Below are 15,786 nucleotides of genomic sequence, written 5' to 3' on the forward strand. Positions count from 1 at the left end.
CCTGACCCTGGGGCCATAAAATTCACAAATCTGGAAGAGGCACTCTTGCTCATTATAACTATGTACTTAGTTAGTTTATTTAATACCCAGAAGCAGAGAAGAAGATTTTCAAAGAATAAATGCATTTTCACTATATAATCTATAGAGCCCCGCCCTAACACCAGAACCCCTGACCCTGGGGCCATAAAATTCACAAATCTGGAAGAGGCACTCTTGCTCATCATAACTATGTACTTAGTTAGTTTATTTAATACCCAGAAGCAGAGAAGAAGATTTTCAAAGAATAAATGCATTTTCACTATATAATCTATAGAGCCCCGCCCTAACACCAGAACCCCTGACCCTGGGGCCATAAAATTCACAAATCTGGTAGAGGCACTCTTGCTCATCATAACTATGTACTTAGTTAGTTTATTTAATACCCAGGAGCAGAGAAGAAGATTTTCAAAGAAATAATGCATTTTCACTATATAATCTATATAGCCCCGCCCTAGCACTAGAACCCCGACCCTGGGGCCATGAATTTCACAGTTTTGGTAGAGGACTCAATGCTTATTACATTCATGCTAACAGTTTGCCTGCTTGATGTCCAGGAGTAAAGAAGAAGATTTTTAAAGATTGCAATAATTTTAGTGGTTTTGGCCCCACCCCTCAGGCCCCAGGGGGGCGGGGACCATGAAATTCACAATTTTTGTTCCCCTTCACCCATAGATGCTGTATACCAAATTTGGTTGAAATTGGTTCAGTGGTTTCAGAGAAGAAGCTGAAAATGTTCAAATGTTAACACACGACACACGACGCATAACGATGGACGAAAACGGATAGCAATAGGTCACCTGAGTTACTCAGGTGACCTAATAAAGCAAGGGTTTTGCACTTCTGTACTTGACTGTCAAAGTATATATTTTGGACTTGACAGCCAGAAATAGACACTTTACAAAGAGAAAAATCCTCAACTTTAGTTGGTTTTTCAAGTAAAGGTAAATTTTAAATGAAAAGTGTTTTAACATTCAATTAAATTTTAAACAGAGTACCTCTTTGATACATAAATAACCAATTCAATTTATTTATAGCACAGCAGAGCTCTTTAGTATACACACCTATATCTGAAGTGAATGTAACTACAGCCCTGGAGTCATCTTCCCCCCTCACAATATCACCCACTTTGGTACTGGCACGGTTAGACAGGTAGTTCTCCAGACCATCTTGTGTTGTCTTGGGATCAATTCCTAAGATTAAATATGTAAATAATTATACAAATACTGTAGACATACATTTTTCCACGGGGTCATAATTCCGCAGAATCTCAATTTCCATTTAATCCGCGGGTTGAAATTTACACGAATTTCTCAGACTGTCACTATATGCCTTGCGTTTATATTAAGTATGCTTGGACAAATTTTCGCAGAAAATTTGTGACAGTGTACATAGCGTAAATTAATACCACGCGGAAAAAAGGACTTCTACAGTAAGTCACCATTTTTAAAATCTCACAAACAATATTTACAGAAAAATTTAATTTACAACAGTGTCTGAGTAAATTTGCAAAATGAAAGTTTTTTTATTCAATTTTTTTTAGAATAGCTAAAGGAAGAAAGAATTGTGCACAAAAAAATTCTTACATTTGCAGATCTGATATAATTTTAAAAGTTAATATATATAACAGTAACTTGCCTTTTACTTGGATTTAAGTACACTACTACATTAATTTTTTAATTGAAGGGTTGATTAAATTTTTTTAAATTTTCATACAAACATATATCATAAAAAAAAATTCAGACCTGTAACAAAGACTTTATTTTTGTAAAATTTGGGTTCTACATTCTTCTGGTCAAACTGCTTGACCTCCAACTTGACCCCATCCAAAACGTGGTCCCTCTTCTTCAGAATATTCTTGGCCACTGTGAAAATAGCAGAACCACATTAATCTAGGGTTGTTCTAGTACTAGCTGAGCTTTTTATTCTCACCATTTCATTAAAAGTTACTCTTTTATATTTTGCTCATTTGCACTTCTGCAATGAAATGCATATCAACAATTAAGCATCAGTGCTTTCAACAAAACAAGACTCATAAATAAAATCCTAATGTTTAACTGACCATTCCTGTCTTTTAACTTGACATATGCCACACTTCTGTCCGCCGCCATACTGACAGGCAGACTGACACAATCGGAACTCCCACCACTCTTCTCATTCACAAAGTAATCCTCCAGAGTTTCCTCCCTTGTTTCTGGTTTGAACCCACTGACCTCTAGGGTCACTGTTAGGTTCTGTTCCGCTTCACTGGTCAGTTCAGGATCAGCGAGTCCACTCAGACTAAGTCTGCTGTCATCCATTGGGACATAGGGCTCTACTTTGATGTAGTTTGTTTTGAAAAGCAGTGGTTCACTTTGCAATAGTCTTGTTACGGCTGAAAGTAAGCAGAAAAGTGACAGTACAACTTTATGGCATTCGTTTACAATTGTTTCATGAAGAGGTTATTTGAAGACCCCAACATGGTTTCATGATGCTTAAGTTTTGCAATAAGTATATCCTGACAACAAAGACAAAATAATCAACTTTTAAGGAGACTGACCTGATTTAAAGGGTAAGAGTATTACTTTGTATTTTATTGCATTACAGAAACTAACTTTATGTTGAACATGCTGTCTATTATCCTCTGTATGTTAACTTACTTCCCGGGTCCTGGAAGCTGACGATTGCCTCCCCTGACTGGCTGGTCAAGGTCACGTCCTTTACTGGTCCCCCTCCATGTTCCCTCCTCCTCTCAAAGTATTCCCTCAGTTCTGCGTCCACTGTGTCGAGGGGCAGATTGCTCACCTTTATTGAGCGCGTGTAGCCCTCTGGTTCTAAAGGAGAAACAAGACTTCATTGAACAGAATTTTACAGAGATCCAGTAACTTAAAGGTAGGAATTCTGCACAAATATTAAAACTTGGTTTAGAATAAACATGGATACAGTGAATTTATGGACATAGTGAAGTAAATTCACAAGTTTATATTATGTAGATTTGTGGACAGGTACCTTGTCCTACTGTAGAAGTACTTTTTTCTGCGTGGTATTATTTTACGCTATGTACACGGTCACAAATTTACCGCGGAAATTTGTCCAAGCGTACTTAATATTAATTTAAGGCATATAGTGCCAGTTTAAGAAATCCGCGTAATCTTCTACCCGCGGATTAAACAGAAATTGTGATTCCGCGGAATTATGACCCCGCGGAAAAAGGTTCGTCTACAGTATTCTATTACCATAAATAACATTTCTTTTTGAGTCCACATTTACCACTGAATTTTTTGTGCTGTTACTCAACTACAACTACAGTGAACATTGGTATTCAATGAAAAATGATGAAACTATGCTTAGTCTCTTCATCTCTGGTCAGTGGTTCTTTCTGATATGTCATGTCTCTGATGATTAACAGTTTAACTTCAGTATCTCAAACTACATCTCACATGCCATTGATATTTCAGTGATTTGTAAGTCACCAGCACATATACTGTAGTCCTTCAATAGTTACCCTTGATATGAAATTCCCAGATATCACAGAGTTTTTTCTCTGTCACATGGAATTTGATGTATTGAAGTTTGTCTATATTTTCTAAAGAGTTTCACATTTTCAACTTTTAAACTACATTGGAACCTACCTAATCTGACATTCACTCTGGAGACAAATTTAAAATAATCAGGGTGTCAGACTGTCCAGATAAAGAACATAGAAAACAGTAACATGGGATTCAAAATAAGAGTTGGAATACACTGTGAAACAAGCCTGCACAGTTGTCAGCTAGATTACACAGTTTTCACTGATCACAAATAAGATGGCTCACCCATATCACTTCCTCTCTCAATGCTCATTTGAGAATGATACAATGCAGTTGTCTCCTCTTTAATTGGCTCTTCTGTGTCAGATCCTAAATCAAATGCCGCCTACAAAAAAGAAAAACATGGAGTCAATCTTTTCATTGAGATTTTAAGTTAAGCAAGAAAAAAATGACTGCATAATATACATGTACAGTTAAGCACAAAAAATAACCTCTACCTGCACCATCTGGGATCCTGGACTCTTCATTGGAGTAGAAGAGAGCAAAGACAAATCTTGTGTTCCTGGAACCGTGGGAGAGTTTGGAGGTATCCTTGTCAAGGAACTTTGGATTAGCTTTCTTTTCTCTGCCAGAAATATATATATTCTTTAAATTTAACCTTTCAAAATATTATTCAATATTTGCACCTACAATATATCATATATGTTGTAACAGTATTTTAAAAGGTAGACATACTTAATCTGTCATTAAATCAACAGAAGGGGAAAATTTTGAATTAAAGTACAAGTAAAATAAAAGTATTTTCATGTAAGCTTACCTCTCTCTGCCTCCAGTAATGACTCTATGTAAGCTTACCTTTCTCAGCCTCCAGTAATTTCTGATTTGATATATCCAGCTGTCTCTCCAAGTCTTTCATTCTCCTGAGTATGTTACGAATTTCACTTGCATGGTAACCTCCTGTAGGATCATAAAAATGGCATCAAATCTCAGTAAAATATGAAATCTACATTTTTCCACTATAAAGGGTAATATTTACAATGAGAGAGAAAGTGAGAGAGAGAGAGAGAGAGAGAGAGAGAGAGAGAGAGAGAGAGAGAGAGAGAGAGAGAGAGAGAGAGAAACATTCAGACAACAATGTAGATAAATTACTGTAGATTCCTAAATATACCTGTGGAATTAATTATCGCGTAATAAAATCACTCGCCTTTATTTTTATGGTGCTGAAATCTTTTGTAAAATCTCTTGAAAAACATCCAGTCGTGAATTATTATTCTCGTTATTTGACGTTGAAGAGTCCATTCGCGATTATACATGTACATTTAAGTACTCACAAAAAATAAGGAATCTACAGTACCATAGCAAGGGATCTCAATCTCCACGGTGTCTTTGATGATGATTTTGTCCACGTCTACAGCTCTTAGTAAGACCAGCTCGTGTTTATCAGCGCAGGGCAGCAGATCGACATAGGAATTCGGCACCATAAGGGTCACCACCAAGCTGTTAGAGGGTTCGATCCCCGCCACAAATACATGCTCCGCTAAACACCCAATCAACTGTGCCACGGTCCGACGAACATGCTCCAGCTGTGGTCGCTGAAACGTGTCCAGACCCCCAGCCACATGGAACTTGATGAACTGATATCCATTCTCTGTCAGAATTTATAACAAGTACACTTACTCTCAGTACATAGATGATCCTATCAAGCTTAACTAGTGCTACATCTATAAATCTATAGAAGGATTGATAATTAGTACTGCAAAATTTTCTTTTACAGTCTTTGTATGTTTTGGAAGAAAAATGTATCTTTGGTAAGTTGTATCTGGAAATAATTAGTCCATTTTATTGGTACCTTAAAATTTGCCTTAATTAACTGAAAATACCCAAGTTAACCACTTTAAATATTATGTACCAGGTACTCAGTATTTTCTTGGATTTTTTATATTATTCCTGGTATTTAAAAAGAACAAACAACCCACATCCCTTCTGCTTCTCCTCAGGTGAGCTTAAGACATGCAAATAAAGGGGAAAAATACAATCAAAGATGATATTGAAAAAAAAAAAAACATACATCTTCAGTATCCTAATAATATCTCCAGTAAATACTCCTTCCATTGAGTAATTTCAAAAACTGACCTGGTGTTTCCTTTGGACAGTAGAAATGAAGAATTTTTTCTGAAGACTTGGCAAATTCCACACATTTCCGATGTAGGTCACGGCGACCTATATTCCACAGACAAGCTTGTAAGAAGATTAAGTTCTCCCTGTTTAGATACAGTCTCTCCTTTAATACTGTAAAGTAATCCACAGCGGATTCAATGCTGGCCGAGGTCCGCCTGTGTAGTCCCCCATCACCTACAGACAGATTGTTCAAGAGAATCGACAAAGAAATCAACATTTACTAAATAAGTGTACAGTTGTGGCTGCAATGAGAGGGGTGATAACACAGTCAGAAAAGTGTTTCAACATGTTCAGTGTATCAAATCCTAGTGAAATATTCAAACATTTGCAGCTAGAACTAGATATCAAACTAAATTTGTCCATATGGCACTTTGCATAAATAAAAGCAAGATCAAGAACATTTCAGAATTTCAGTTCACTATCATTAACTTAAAAAAATGCATATGGTATCACAAGTTGCTTTCTTTAATCACCTGCTCTTGTATTCATATTGACAACTAAGTGGGCATTCTTATCAAAGATCTTAAGACAAACCATGAAGTAGAGCTTTAAGCTTGCGGAGATCCTCCTCTGTGACTTCATCTGCCAGTTTTTGTAGGAAGTTGTTGAGCTCGTAGTCTAGGGGAATCGGCATACAAATGGACTGCCACCCTAGGGAGGGGGGATGTCCAATGTCAACAATCTGACCTGCCACTATCAACAATTTACACTTGAGTTCATTTTCAGAAAATGCAGTAAATTATTAGCAGCAATGAAAATTTTCAATTTTTTGATGACTGCAGTGTATTACATCATGTACATAGGGATGGGTATTGCCAAAAAATTTCGTATCACGATATACTCGATTTTTCCTCAAAATATGATGATACAGTGAAAACTGTCTAATCCGACACCTGAGTGATCCGACACACTGTGAATTCCGACGTTAAATTTCTTTCCCATTTTAGTATTTTCCTTGATTTTAACACTGTGCAATCCGACACCCTGTCTATTACGACACAAAATTTGTCTCCCAGTGCATGTCGGATTAGACAGGTTTCACTGTAATACCATGATATTTTACAAGCAAATTTTACAATGATTTTAAATGAATACCGGTTATGTCATTATTTTTCTTAAAAATATGCTAGAAAAAGAAAATTTCACTTTTAAAAAAATTTTATGTACATAAAATTAATCATGTTTGGATGCTAAGATGCCATTTTTTCACCTTCCACAACATTTTTAGATTTTCTGTAATTGTAAGTTGAAAGATTGAACAAATACTGTAGAAGTACTTTTTTCCGCGTGGTATTAATTTACGCTATGTACGCGGTCACAAATTCTCCGTGGAAATTTGTCCAAGCGTAGTTAATCTAAAAATAAGACATATAGTGACAATTTTGAAAATCCGCGTAATTTTCTACCCGCGGATTAAACAGAAATTGAGATTCCGCGGAATTATGACCCCGTGGAAAAAAGTACGTCTACAGTATATGAATAATTTCTGGACTTTATAATATGTTACCTTTGGCTAAAATACCTGTAATTTAGGTCTCCGTATCACGATACGTATCACACAATAAAAAATAGCGATATACCGGTATACCGATAAAATCGCACATCCCTAGTATGACATATATGATTTCTGAATAAATTATGCAGCTAGGCTAGATAATCTGTGCCTACCATTTGGAGGAAAATACATTCATCCATTCATAATATCCAGTTATTGACTGCATGGGTATGAAGGAATATGATTTGTTGGATCCGAATGTGAAAATGTTGCCCAAGGCCGCCGCCCAAGGCAGCCTAGGCCTAATTAATCAAAGAGTAAAATCTTGATTTCGTGAAATTTTAAAACTGTCTCCAGGGCGATGAAACTTAAGTGAGCTCACGATCTCAGTCTCGACTTTACTAAAGGAATACTAATGTACTCGATTCTCATTATACCGCGGGTTTCATTGTATCGCGGTATATCGCAAAAATATGGTTACCTGGCCTATATTTTTTTTTATTCATGGACAATCTTTATGTTGTGTGAATGTTTACTTTTTTTGCTGATTAAGAAGTATGGAACATCCGTATGAAAAAAAAATATTCAAATAAAACGTAATTTTGAAGATTTCCAGTCCCGTTTTTATTAAATTTAGACCATTAAATGCATGTATAACCTAGTAAAATTATAATAAAGTTCACCTTTTAAAAGTCTTTTGTTTGTACAATTGTTTATTTTTTCATGTAAAATTACACCGTAAATTCAACAAATAAAAATTGAGGTCCATGCCACTTACAAGTTTCCATGTTTTAATTCCCATACCGCGATACAATGAGACTCTCCTAATTAGGAGGTAAATAAGACTTCCTGTTTTAAAAATAGACCACAAATTAAACGATGCAAGCTTGGAAAATAATTTAACACTAAAAAGTGAGGCCAAAGTTAGAATTATAAGTACCATTTGAAATAAATTGAAGTAAAATTAAGAAATTACACTTTTTATGCAAAAGAATGAATTAAGTACCGCGATATAATGAGACACCAGTATATATATTGGGAAAGTGAGAGTTAGATCGAAAGTGAGCTCGTCTAACCTTTATCTAAGACTGATGGTCCCATAGGCTGATATGCAGTAATGCACTTTGCATGGTGCATGGTCCCTCTCAGGGCCTCTGCTTTAGATCAGAGACATGTTTAGATCTATGGCCAATTTGATAATATGAAAACAAGTTGAGAAAACTCAGATTTGTCATATCCATAAAATACTTACTTTTGTCACTATTGCAAATTATGTTAACTCCCCCACAGTACTGTTCCCCTGCTGTATCAACATCTTCATATCGGAGGACACAAAAAATTGAAATCGAAACTAGAAAATTTGCGACATAGTAAAAGACCACAATAATTAAATAAAAATAGTTACAGTTATAGATTTAAAGCTTAATATAGGCCTCTGAATGTGCTTTCACTTAGCATGCATTTTATCTAATTCCGACGCCTTTACCATATTTACGACATTAATCTGCCATATATGGATCTCGTTTCCGGTGTAAAAGGAGTTTAAGGAACACGAGCTGAGCGACCAGAAAAACAAATTAATTGCATGTTAAAAGACAACAAAAAATATTCAGAATGAATATCAGATGCGCAAAGGTAGGAATTCATTTTATGAAAAACTTGTTTTCTGGTCTCATTGAATTTAGTTGTTTAATAGTAAAGGAGAAATTAAAAAAAAAAAATCAGTGGCTACCAACTACAATATATGGCCACTGAGCCTAGTGCCGAGACCTAGTGCCACATTCCAATTTGTAGGACTTCATACCCAAGGACATCGACCCAGGTTTCTCACTGCTAGATCTATCACTATAGTTAGAATCATCTGTAACTGGAAAGGAGAAAATGCTGCAGACCAGACTGGGATTCAAACCCTGGCCCACTGAAGCTCCAGTCAGGTGCTCTACCAACTGAGCTATCTGACCTCCGGCGATCAAACCCGGTGACCTCCACAATCTAAATGTGACTCAAGGACAATAAATTTACTTATTAAGCCCTCGCCATAATTAAATAAAATACATTTCATTTCATGTAGTACTAGCAGTTTTAAAAAGTAATCTTATGCGTCAACGATAAAACTCAGTTTGCGACTGTTAAATCAGCATTAACGGTTACAAATACCAAATTAGAAGATAGTTATTCCCTAATTATCACCTGTCTTTGTTTTGATACATGGAAGGAATTCTATCCTTAAGCCAAGTCCATAGGACAAAATCATTTTGACGATAGATTGTTCTATCCACCTAAACGTTGGATCATATTTTACATAATGCATTTATACAAGGAAATGAATTTATTACTGACACTGAGGCATATTCCTTAGTGGGTGGATTCAGAGACGCCTTAAAAGTATGGCAGGGTCATTACATGGGGTCAAATTTTTTCAAGGAAATATAAAAATCTATTGAATACTGCATGGCTAAAGCTACTCACCTGAGCATTGTGGCCTGAGCTCGAGAGCCTAGTGATGAAGATTGATTTTTATTTCTGTTTATGTTTGTGTTTTTTAGCCGGAAGACTTGATGAATATGCAGCATTGTAATCTTTTATGTCTGCCTGAAAACTACCAAATGAAGTACTACTTTTACCATGGTCTATCATGGCCTCAGGTACAGTTTACATTTAAGTATTTGTTACTGCATATATTTTGATTGAATACTGTAACATTTTCAGTTTACAGCAAAACATGCTTATAAAGAAAAAAACAACTTTCCTTCATTATAAACTTAAAGTGTTACAACAGTTAACTTTGTCTAAATATTTTAGAAATAATCTCTTTGCTGAAAGCGTCAACTCATTGATTAAAAGCGTGTTAGTGCTCTATCAAAGTGTGTTGACTTTTTTTAGATTTATTGTGTACCAAGCTTGAGCATGACAATCAGACATATGTTGGGGTTAAGCATTGTAGTTCATGACCTTTTAAGTTTTCAAAAATGAAATTCAGGTCTTGAATGAGAGAAAAAAAATTATTCATTGACAAAAGGATTTATAACATTACGTAAAACAATTTTGTTTTGTCTCTGATTTCAGCTGTCTTATGTTGCAGAGGACGAAGATGGGAAAATAGTAGGATATGTTTTAGCTAAAATGTAAGTGAGCATTGTAACCAAGGGGCCTCTTGTTTTTTGCTGTTACTCTAGTGATATTGTTACTGAGTTTGTTACTATAATTGTGGATAGGTGTTATTGTTAAATGCTACTTTGTTTGCTATTATCTGATTATTATGCTTTTAATAATAACAATTTTTGTAGAGTGTAAATTTTATTCTTACGCTGTTACTTATGTTTGTGTCCTGGCCTGTTTTAATGTCATTTGATTGCGTAAATTGTATTTTTGTTGTTTTCCTAGTATTTTTGCTGTTATTTTTGTTGTTTTTCCCCCGTGCCACTGGGCCAATTTCAATTAAACTTTGCAGCGAGTAGAGGATTCAAGTTTGTTCAAAAGAGGGGCCACACCCTCCTCTAAGCGGAGATAATTACGAATTAACAAAAAATTTATGGCATCATGGAAATATTGTTGCTGCTATTGGTATTTTGATTGTTATTTTGATGTGTAACTGTTATTTTTGTATTTTTACTGTTATTTTGTTGTTGTAGGGAGGAAGATCCAGAAGATTCTGTTCCACATGGTCACATCACATCATTGGTTAGGATCTTGTTAATTGTATATTCATCAAATACTTGTAGGAAGAGAATACTAAATTTTAGCTCACCTGAACTAAAGGCTCATGTGAGCTTTACTGACTAAGGAGTGACCAGAATCTGTCTGTCAATTTTTGTTTTAAGTTGTCTGAATAATTTTCACGTTTTTGACTTCCTTAGAACTACTGGTTCATATTCAAACTTGCCAAAAAGCGATCTTGGTTGAATCAAGTTTGTACAAATGAAGGAACACCCCCTTTGTCACAATAAAAAAGTGAAAATTGATGGGATCAGTTACAGGTTTTACTCTCAAGACTACTGGGACAGAAAATATGAAACTTGACAAGTGTAATATGTAGATTCAAATTTGTATAAGCATAGCCCCATAGGGAAAGATTTCCATTTTTTGACAACAAAAGGGGATCCAAAATTTTACAATACAAAACAAATGAAAAAGAAGATGTGTTTGTGAAACACTGATGTCCCCGTATTACAGCTTATGCCGAGGATTGAATCATGTCAAATGCATGTCAAACTCCAAATGTCAAGGTCAAACATGTTGGTACTCAAAGGAAGGTCTTGTCACAATGAATACATGATTGTGTGAAGTATGAAAGCCCTAGCTCCAACTGTTCAAAATTTATGACCAAAGTTAAAGTGTTGTTTTTATTTTATAAAAGTAAGTCAAACTTTAAGGTCAAGGTCAAGAGATAAAATTTGTTGATTCCCAAAGAAAGGTCTTGTCACAAGGAATACACCTGTGAAATACATGTATTAAACCCATAACCCCGCCCACTTAAAAGTTATGGAAAGTGTTAAATTTTTTGCAGACAAATGGTGCTAGACAGACAGATGAACAGGACAAAAACTATATTTGAATCAAGTTTCCAAAAAGCAGATTGTGAAAATTTCATATAGGAAAAAAATGCAAAAAGAATTTTTCTTTAAAAATTTCTAAAAATTACCATCATGATTTTTCAATTTAAAAAAGCAAGCCTCGTTAGAAATGCAGATACAGTTGTATTTAGATCATGGTCCCAGATGGTAGGGTATGAACACAATATGTATTATCAATTGAAAAATCATACGAATATCATGAAAATGAGACAGTCTTTAAAATCTTCTCAAAAAACAGCAAGATCATCAGGTCAGCCTTGTGGTCTGTGAACGTTTTGTTGATTGCATATTATGTTCACTAATTTATTGTGTTCTGATATTGAAAAAAAGTTTCAAAATACATACACCACAGAAAATCCAAATTTTGTAAGATCTATGTTAACAGCTCATTCTGCACAAACTAATTAAGATAATATATAAAGATACACTAAAAAGATAAGAAAAAGAATAATAAAGTTTCTTTTAATTATTTTATCCAGGCAGTGAAGCGGTCACATCGGCGACTTGGTCTAGCCCAGAAGTTGATGGACCAGGCGTCTCGTGGGATGATTGAGTGCTTTGATGCTCAGTATGTGTCACTTCATGTCAGGAAAAGTAATCGTGCAGCTCTACACCTCTACAAAAACACACTCAAGTTCTCGTAAGTCTCAGTCAAAGTACACATTAATTAATTATGCCAGTTTTGTATCTTTAATATCATATGTCCAGATATCTAGAAAAAGGTCTCCAAGATGAACCAATGAAATGCACATGTAGTTTTATTAGCTCACCTGAGCCGAAGGCTCAAGTGAGCTTTTCTGATCACATTTTGTCCGTCGTCCGTCTGTCTGTCTGTCCGTCTGTCCGTCTGTCCGTCTGTCCGTCTGTAAACTTTTCACATTTTCGACTTCTTCTCAAGAACCACTGGGCCAATTTTGACCAAACTTGGTACAAAGCATCCTTGGGTGAAGGGGAATTGAAATTGTTAAAATGAAGGGACATATCCCCTCGCAAGGGGAGATAATCAAGAAAAGACAAAAATAGGGTGGGGTCATTAAAAAATCTTCTTCTCAAGAACCACTGGGCCAGTAAAGCTGAAACTTATGTGAAAGCATCCTAGGGTAGTGTAGATTTTAAATTCTTCAAATCATGACCCCGGGTGGTAGGGCGGGGCCACAATGGGAAATCAAAGTTTTGCATAGAAACATAGAGAAAAAAATCTTTTAAAATCTTCTTCTCAAGAACTACTGGGCCAGAAACGCTGAAACTTATGTGAAAGCATCCTAGGGTAGTGTAGATATTAAATTGTTCAAATCATGACCCCCGGGGGAAGGGCGGGGCCACAATGGGGAATCAAAGTTTTACATAGAAATATATAGGAAAAATCTTTGAAAATCTTCTTCTCAAGAACTACTGGGCCAGGAAAACTGAAACTTATATGGAAGCATCCTAGGGTAGTGTATATATTAAATTGTTCAAATCATGACCCCCGGGGGAAGGGTGGGGCCACAATGGGGAATCAAAGTTTTACATAGAAATATATAGGAAAAATCTTTGAAAATCTTCTTCTCAAGAACTACTGGGCCAGAAAAGCTGAAACTTATGTGGAAGCATCCTGGGATAGTGTAGATTCTAAATTGTAAAAATCATGACCCCTGGGGGAAGGGTGGGGCCACAATGGGGAATCAAAGTTTTACATAGAAATATATAGGAAAAATCTTTGAAAATCTTCTTCTCAAGAACCACTGGGCCAGAAAAGTTGAAACTTATGTGGAAGCATTCTTGGGTCGTGTAGATTCTTAATTGTTCAAATCATGACCCCCGGGGAAAGAGCGAGGCCACAATGGGGAATCAAAGTTTTACATAGAAATATATAGGAAAAATCTTTGAAAATCTTCTTCTCAAGAACCACTGGGCCAGAAAAGCTGAAACTTAGGTGGAAGCATCCTGGTATAGTGTAGATTGTAAATGAAATCATGACCCCCGGGGGAAGGGCGGGGCCACAATTGGTAATCAAAGTTTTACATAAAAATATATAGGAAAAATTTTTGAAAATCTTCTTCTCAAGAACCATTGGGCCAGAAAAGTTGAAACTTATGTGGAAGCATTCTTGGGTAATGTAGATTTTAAATTGTTCAAATCATGACCCCCAGGGGAAGGGTGGAGCCACAATGGGGGGATCAAAGTTTTACATAAAAATATATAGGAAAAATCTTTGAAAATCTTCTCAAGAACCACTGGGCCAGAAAAGCTGAAACTTATTTGCACATGGAAGGATCCTGGGGTAGTTGATTTCAAAGTGTCTTAATTATGATCAGTGGGGTAGGGTGGGGATACATAATGTATTACAAGGGGGAAATCTGGTAAAGAACAGAATGGTCAAAGCTTCTCAGGTGAGCGATGTGACCCATGGGCCTCTTGTTAAATTCATTTTTCTTAATATGGTTATAATTCCTGTGTATATACATGTATGTTTCATACCACATCTTAAGTGGGTTTGCATTGTTTAGTAAGATATCTGTATTTCATTGTTTTAATACATGTAATAGATATGATAACAAAGACCCATACCTTAAACTGAATGAAAACTTGCATAAAACATTTTTTTAAAAAATAGACAGATTCAAAGACCCAATTCTTTTTTTAATTGTTGCCTTCTTCTCTTGAAGTCAAAAGTATGAAGTTGTGCACATATTTTATCATAATGTTTCAGAGTAAGTGAAATAGAACCAAAGTATTATGCAGATGGGGAAGACGCTTACGCAATGAGGAGGAATCTCTCAGAATTTCGAGAAAAGGTGAGTGCCATTCTCGCCTTATAACTGTTTATGGACTGGAAATTAATTTAGTTTAGATACATTTATTATGATTGATTTTTAAACTTTAATTATTTGCAGTATGGTCTAAAAGCTCAAGCTGAAGCAGGGCCATCTTCATGACAGCGGTGAGATAGGGAGGTGTCATTATTTTAAATTTGGACAGTGCTGAGTTGGGAGGTGTCATTATTTTTTATTTTCCATTTAATACTAGGGAAGATGTGATACAGAATGAGGATGAATCCAATTTCAGATTTTCATGTAGTGTGTCACTAGGAATATGAAATTCTGAACCTCACACTGACTGTCACTGACATGACTCTGTTGATTCTGTTCAAGAATATACTTTTTTTGTCATTTTTATTTTCTTGAAAGCTTATAAAATATAATCGCCTGTAAGCTACTGTATTTGAATACGCATTTAGAAATTATGTTTGTGAGTACATTTATATATATACATGCATGAATAAATATGCTGTGAAATAAAAAAAATTATTTGTAATTCTTGTAAAATTTTCACACTTATTCAATTTTTGTGCGCACACTGTGCAGTTATGAGACTACATCTTTAAGAAAAGAATGGTTCAAAGCATGTTTGTCAGACACTATGTTAATAGGATGAGAAAAAGTATCAATGGAACCTGTACATTACAGCATTACCTTGAGTTAAACTGTGTCGATCCATATGACGTGATAACAGCTTGATGGGTGATGATGTCTAAAGGAGATCAAAGTTTTAAAAAGGAATAAATGTACACAGCAAAATTCTTTAAAATTCTTCATCTCCAGAACAACAAGGTCATATGTCATATTTAGATGCAGGCAGCATCCCCAAGGGTGTAGATTCATATCCCCCTGCCCCGCATACCCAACCCTCCTTACCCTGGGGTAGGGTGGGGCCAAGGAATGAAACATTTTATCATTGGAATTATACAAAGGAAAAATCTTTTAAAGTCTTCTTCAGAGCAGCAAAGTCTTGATTAGTCATATACATGTATGTATGGATCAAAGCATCCTCAGATATCTGAGCATCTCTGTTTGGGTAGGGTTAATTGAATTCTCAATACATCTTAAAAAAACTGCTGATGAAGAACAGTATGGCCAAAATGTCAACTATATGAAATACTGAGAACATTCAGTTTAATGCATAATTTTTAGCTTGCCTCAATGAAGTTCATTTCCAAGTAACTACATGTATA

At 35.6% G+C, this 15,786-nt stretch overlaps 2 protein-coding genes across 2 annotated transcripts; one reads left to right on the forward strand and one right to left on the reverse strand.

The window, feature by feature from the left end:
* Window positions 1–1,100: 1,100 nt before the first annotated feature.
* LOC134277331 (uncharacterized) lies at window positions 1,101–8,533 on the reverse strand (the record flags this gene model as incomplete). The annotated part of the gene is made up of 11 exons (XM_062759663.1): window positions 8,471–8,533; window positions 6,258–6,416; window positions 5,679–5,897; window positions 4,900–5,193; window positions 4,401–4,502; window positions 4,043–4,170; window positions 3,831–3,930; window positions 2,676–2,849; window positions 2,099–2,410; window positions 1,782–1,901; window positions 1,101–1,229 (listed from the first exon to the last, which is right to left on the reverse strand). Coding segments are annotated over exons 1-11 (1,738 nt in total), but the record flags the coding sequence as incomplete, so codon positions are not given.
* A 188-nt stretch (window positions 8,534–8,721) lies between these two features.
* Window positions 8,722–15,063, forward strand: LOC134277330 (N-alpha-acetyltransferase 11-like). Its single transcript, XM_062759661.1, has 7 exons — window positions 8,722–8,853; window positions 9,765–9,863; window positions 10,285–10,343; window positions 10,851–10,899; window positions 12,272–12,432; window positions 14,485–14,569; window positions 14,669–15,063. The coding sequence occupies exons 1-7, from the start codon at window positions 8,833–8,835 to the stop codon at window positions 14,708–14,710; spliced, it is 516 nt and encodes a 171-aa protein (XP_062615645.1). The 5' UTR covers window positions 8,722–8,832; the 3' UTR covers window positions 14,711–15,063.
* Window positions 15,064–15,786: the final 723 nt, after the last annotated feature.

Source organism: Saccostrea cucullata, unplaced genomic scaffold (genome assembly GCF_032062105.1).
Source record: "Saccostrea cucullata isolate Sc308-1 unplaced genomic scaffold, CSIRO_AGI_Scuc_v1 ctg6673, whole genome shotgun sequence".
Taxonomy (NCBI): Eukaryota; Metazoa; Mollusca; class Bivalvia; order Ostreida; family Ostreidae; genus Saccostrea; species Saccostrea cuccullata.

Excerpts from the sequence above, each read along its gene's own strand:
- LOC134277330 (XM_062759661.1), top strand. The coding sequence starts at position 8,833 with ATGAATATCAGATGCGCAAAG. Across the intron at positions 8,854-9,764 it reads TGAATATCAGATGCGCAAAG|CCGGAAGACTTGATGAATAT; the intron begins GTAGGAATTCAT and ends TGTGTTTTTTAG. Across the intron at positions 14,570-14,668 it reads TCTCAGAATTTCGAGAAAAG|TATGGTCTAAAAGCTCAAGC; the intron begins GTGAGTGCCATT and ends AATTATTTGCAG.